Below are 5,947 nucleotides of genomic sequence, written 5' to 3' on the forward strand. Positions count from 1 at the left end.
AGCTCATCATTGATCTGACGCCATCAGAACACGTCTCTGATGATCTGTGCATGGACTCACCCACAATGCTCTTCTCAGGAGCAGGAGGAACGATGTAGCCGATGTGCATGTACTTGGAGGCTAATTTACTGTGCAAACCCAGAAAATCGCTGAAGCGCCTCTTGACGCAGACCTCGTCTCTGCTGAATATGGACAGACTGGTCTGCAAACAGAGAAAGAGAGTCACACACGTCCTCCAGGAGATCCACAACATCTCAGAACAGAACCTAAAGCTTTTCTTACTTTGGTCGTCACTTTATAGGCCATGTACGCATTCATGCCGTCACCTAGAAAAACAAAGAAATTAATCACAATCAGAATCGGCATGTGTGCACAAATACACAAGGAATTGTGGTTTCCAAAAGCTCTGGGCAAAAATAAATTTATTAATTAATTAATTAATTAAATTAAAAAGTAGTGCTAAACAGAAATATATATATAAATATATTTAAAAAAAATTCAGGAGCTCTGGGTAAATAAATAAATAAGTAAATTAATTAATTAATTAATTTAAAAAGTAGGGCTAAACACACACACACATATATATATATATATATATTTATTTATTTTTCCCAGGAGCTCTGGAAAAGCGTGTTCATCATCAACATTCACTCTGACTGATATTTTGGGGCAAAACATGTCAACACAGAAAATGATTTCTCACCAAAAAGACCGGTTTGTGTTTAGAAAAAGGACAAATGCTAAAAGAGTTTCATTTATTTTCCGGTGCTGTAGTCGCGAATCCTGCACCTGATAACATTTGAAAAGGTCTATCGATTCACAGTTCATCCTCAAACACCTTACCAACTTTCTCAGGGTCAGAAACGGAGATCTGGATGTCAAACGTGTCCCTGTTTTCCTCTTCATCTTCATCCTAGAGAGGAAGAGTCCAGTGAACGTGAGAAACGAATGAGACTCAGTGAGTGTGTGTATCATCATCTCTCAGATACGAGATCACAGTAAAGCACATGACTGCACACGGCGCTTCACCTGGTCCGGCGAGCGGTCGAACACGTCTGCTCTGGGGTTAATCGTGACGGGTGTGATGGCGGGAGACGGTCCGTCTGACAGGATCATCTGCCGCTCTGGACTGTCCAGAGACACTTCCTCTGTCGCTTCTGAAAGAGAGAGATAATGTGAAAACAAATCATGCACAGATGCTCAGTTCAGTTGATTATTAACAAAGTGTGAGTTGTTATGCAATAAACACTTCGCTTCGTACCTAACAACACCCCTTAGCTGTTATAAATTCACTGTAAACCACGGCTTCACGGGGATTATTGCTTTTATAAAACGGTTATTCCATATACGTAGTAAGGTTTCACAAAATAAAACAGAGCAAATAAAGTGTAATGATATTAATAAAAACAGTATTCTTCCACCAAACAATGTAGCTCCTCAGAAACAGTTGTGGTTGCTACAAAGTGGTTGCCGAGCAACACACAAACATAAACAAAGGTGTATGTTACTTTGTAGAGTAATTTACAACAGCTTCGAACGCGGCTCAGCCAATCAGAATCAAGCACCGGAACTATCCGCTTTATAATGCGCCGTTTACTACGCAGTTTAAAAGTTTGGGGTCGTGAGATTTTTTATTGTTTTTCAATAAAGTCTCTTCCACTCACCAAGGCTGCATTTATTTTATTAAAAATACAGTAAAATTGTGAAATATTATTCTAATGTAAAACAGCTGTTTTCTGATTTCTTTCATTAAAAAAATAAATAAATACGCTTGAGCAGTAGTGTTCTGCGAGCCAATAGAAACGGAACGTTCTCAAAACGGTCCAATCCTGAAGCTCCACATTCTGAACACGTAAATGGTTCATTTGAACCGTCATATTCACAAACTCCGAGACTGACGAATCACACACCAGCGAAGAGGTCGTCGGGGTCGTGGTCCAGCAGCATGGGCTCGGCTTTGGGTCCGTTAGAGCTGCTGCTGATGTCTTCTGGAGACAAACTCCGTTCAGCATCCTGCAGAAACAACAACAGGCCAGAGATGAACCAAGCGAAGGATGCTTTACAGCACAAACATTCAAACCAAACCCAGTCAGCAGATCACAAGAAGGACTAATAATAATAAATCTGTAAATCATCTAAATCTAACAATAATACCCTGAGAATTCCACCCTGAAAACTGAAGCTCATTTCCCACTTCATATTAAAAAATATATATTATTAGATTAAATATAATATGATAATATATATTGTAGAATAATTATAATATATATAATTATTATAAGCCTTTTAATGAAATGTTTTCTTTTTACTTTCTTCAGTAGATCTAGAGAAGCTAAAACAGCCAACAAATGATCATGAGCTGCGTTAAGCCAGTTAATATGACTCTCGCTCTCTTCACATCACACGCTTCAGCAGCTCATTAAAGTTAATGTTCACACACACTCACACACACACATACACACACACACACACTCACACACACACTCTCTCACACACACTCACACACACACTCACACACTCTCTCTCACACACACACACTCTCTCTCACACACATACACACACACACTCTCTCACACACACATACACTCTCTCTCACACACACACACTCTCTCTCACACACATACACACACACACTCTCTCACACACACATACACTCTCTCTCACACACACACACTCTCTCTCACACACATACACACACACACTCTCTCACACACACATACACTCTCTCTCACACACACACACTCTCTCTCACACACATACACACACACACTCTCTCACACACACATACACTCTCTCTCACACACACACACTCTCTCTCACACACATACACACACACACTCTCTCACACACACATACACTCTCTCTCACACACACACACTCTCTCTCACACACATACACACACACACTCTCTCACACACACATACACTCTCTCTCACACACACACACTCTCTCTCACACACATACACACACACACTCTCTCACACACACATACACTCTCTCTCACACACACACACTCTCTCTCACACACATACACACACACACTCTCTCACACACACATACACTCTCTCTCACACACACACACTCTCTCTCACACACATACACACACACACTCTCTCACACACACATACACTCTCTCTCACACACACACACTCTCTCTCACACACATACACACACACACTCTCTCACACACACATACACTCTCTCTCACACACACACACTCTCTCTCACACACATACACACACACACTCTCTCACACACACATACACTCTCTCTCACACACACACACTCTCTCTCACACACATACACACACACACTCTCTCACACACACATACACTCTCTCTCACACACACACACTCTCTCTCACACACATACACACACACACTCTCTCACACACACATACACTCTCTCTCACACACACACACTCTCTCTCACACACATACACACACACACTCTCTCACACACACATACACTCTCTCTCACACACACACACTCTCTCTCACACACATACACACACACACTCTCTCACACACACATACACTCTCTCTCACACACACACACTCTCTCTCACACACATACACACACACACTCTCTCACACACACATACACTCTCTCTCACACACACACACTCTCTCTCACACACATACACACACACACTCTCTCACACACACATACACTCTCTCTCACACACACACACTCTCTCTCACACACATACACACACACACTCTCTCACACACACATACACTCTCTCTCACACACACACACTCTCTCTCACACACATACACACACACACTCTCTCACACACACATACACTCTCTCTCACACACACACACTCTCTCTCACACACATACACACACACACTCTCTCACACACACATACACTCTCTCTCACACACACACACTCTCTCTCACACACATACACACACACACTCTCTCACACACACATACACTCTCTCTCACACACACACACTCTCTCTCACACACATACACACACACACTCTCTCACACACACATACACTCTCTCTCACACACACACACTCTCTCTCACACACATACACACACACACTCTCACTCACTCACACACACACACACACACACGTCATAAACGTGACAAACTCGTGACCAGAAGCTCAGGAAGTGTGAAGGGTCTCAGAATCTGCTGATCGGCTGTAAATGAGCAGATCTGCACTGACGCTTATGAAGGATATTTCCTTACATTCATTGCTAAGCGAGACGCTACAGACGAAACATTGTGTTTTCATGCACTGCTCAGATTTTGCTGAAGAAAACATGCAAAATACACTTTTAAGTGTTTGTTTTATTGCACATTATCTATTTGCGTCTGTAGATTTCAACCTTTAAAGAGTTTATTCTCTTACAGTTTTATTCCTCTCTATATTCTGAAGGTTTGTTCATATTTCATTCACACTGATTTATACAACATTTTACTCCTGAAAACATGGTGAAAATGTGTTTGCGTTCTGTCTGCTGACAGTATTTTCTGATTTATGGAGCGATAAAGAGAGAAACCCAAAAACCTTTAACTCTAATATGAACCTGGATTCATCTAATGTTCAGATTTATGTGCTGGAAATATATGCAAATTTAATTAGATAATGCATCATTTGCATATTTAAACATTTCTGATTAATTATCTGGGGAGGTATGCTGATATCTGTCTAATATTGAGTGATTAGCACACTGCTGTTCAGTGGTGTTTATGCAGTTCACAGAATATGGTTTTTAAAATAACACGTGACATACTTGGGCAAATGTCAAAATAACATTAATATTATTTGTTGGTGAGAAACTGTTAGATTTATAGTCATTCGCATGAGTTTAACTCTTATTATGGCTTCCTCGCGTTATTATCTTAGTTTGCAATTCCTGAAAATGAGTCTAATATTATTATAATATTATGATAATAACTGATGATTGTTTCGGAGTTTCTGCGCAGACGCGACGCAGCGTTGATGTGCAGAAGGAACCCGTGCTGCGCATGCGCGCTCGGCATCTCTACTCGCTCATGAAATTCAATGAAATCTGTCAGAATCAGATGGAAATACGCCGCTGATTATGAATATTGATTAGAGTCTGCGAGCAGAAGGGCGTGTCGATCCGTGAACGCGATGCTCGCGCGCAGCTTTAATCTCACCTCCATCAGTGGTGTTTATGCAGTTCACAGAATATCATGGTTTTTCAAATAACACGTGACATACTTGGGCAAATGTCAAAATAACATTAATATTATTTGTTGGTGAGAAACTGTTAGATTTATAGTCATTCGCATGAGTTTAACTCTTATTATGGCTTCCTCGCGTTATTATCTTAGTTTGCAATTCCTGAAAATGAGTCTAATATTATTATAATATTATGATAATAACTGATGATTGTTTCGGAGTTTCTGCGCAGACGCGACGCAGCGTTGATGTGCAGAAGGAACCCGTGCTGCGCATGCGCGCTCGGCATCTCTACTCGCTCATGAAATTCAATGAAATCTGTCAGAATCAGATGGAAATACGCCGCTGATTATGAATATTGATTAGAGTCTGCGAGCAGAAGGGCGTGTCGATCCGTGAACGCGATGCTCGCGCGCAGCTTTAATCTCACCTCCATCGCGCTCGCGGCGCTGACGAACAGATCCTCCGCGTCCTGCGGCTCCGGGACACCGGGCAGCGGTGGAGGCTCCCTCTCCTCCGCCATCTTTAAAAATAACAGCCGAATAAAGTCTCAGTCAGAGAATGAGTGTGTGATGAAGCCAGTCATGTGACTCATTCTCATGACAAAAGAGCTTCATGCAGCTCATGCTCCGCCCTCACAGCGCAGAACGCCCACAAAAACAACACACACACTCACTCATGCACACACACAAACACACACACACTCACTCACTCACACACTCACTCACACTCACTCACACACACACACACACACACACACACACACACACC

At 41.9% G+C, this 5,947-nt stretch overlaps 1 protein-coding gene across 1 annotated transcript in view; it reads right to left on the reverse strand.

Annotated features, from left to right (window-relative positions):
• Positions 1-5,830, reverse strand: part of snx2 (sorting nexin 2) — a 15,182-nt gene extending 9,352 nt beyond the window's left edge. The window contains exons 1-6 of the mRNA XM_016535746.1: positions 5,607-5,830; positions 1,911-2,013; positions 1,030-1,157; positions 844-913; positions 283-326; positions 61-202 (exon numbers count right to left, since the gene is read on the reverse strand). Coding sequence (XP_016391232.1) covers positions 61-202; positions 283-326; positions 844-913; positions 1,030-1,157; positions 1,911-2,013; positions 5,607-5,699 — 580 coding nt within the window. The 5' untranslated portion in view covers positions 5,700-5,830. The remainder of the gene's footprint in view (positions 1-60; positions 203-282; positions 327-843; positions 914-1,029; positions 1,158-1,910; positions 2,014-5,606) is intronic.
• Positions 5,831-5,947: the final 117 nt, after the last annotated feature.

This window comes from Sinocyclocheilus rhinocerous, unplaced genomic scaffold (assembly GCF_001515625.1).
Source record: "Sinocyclocheilus rhinocerous isolate Xijiao unplaced genomic scaffold, SAMN03320098_v1.1 scaffold2531, whole genome shotgun sequence".
Taxonomy (NCBI): domain Eukaryota; kingdom Metazoa; phylum Chordata; class Actinopteri; order Cypriniformes; family Cyprinidae; genus Sinocyclocheilus; species Sinocyclocheilus rhinocerous.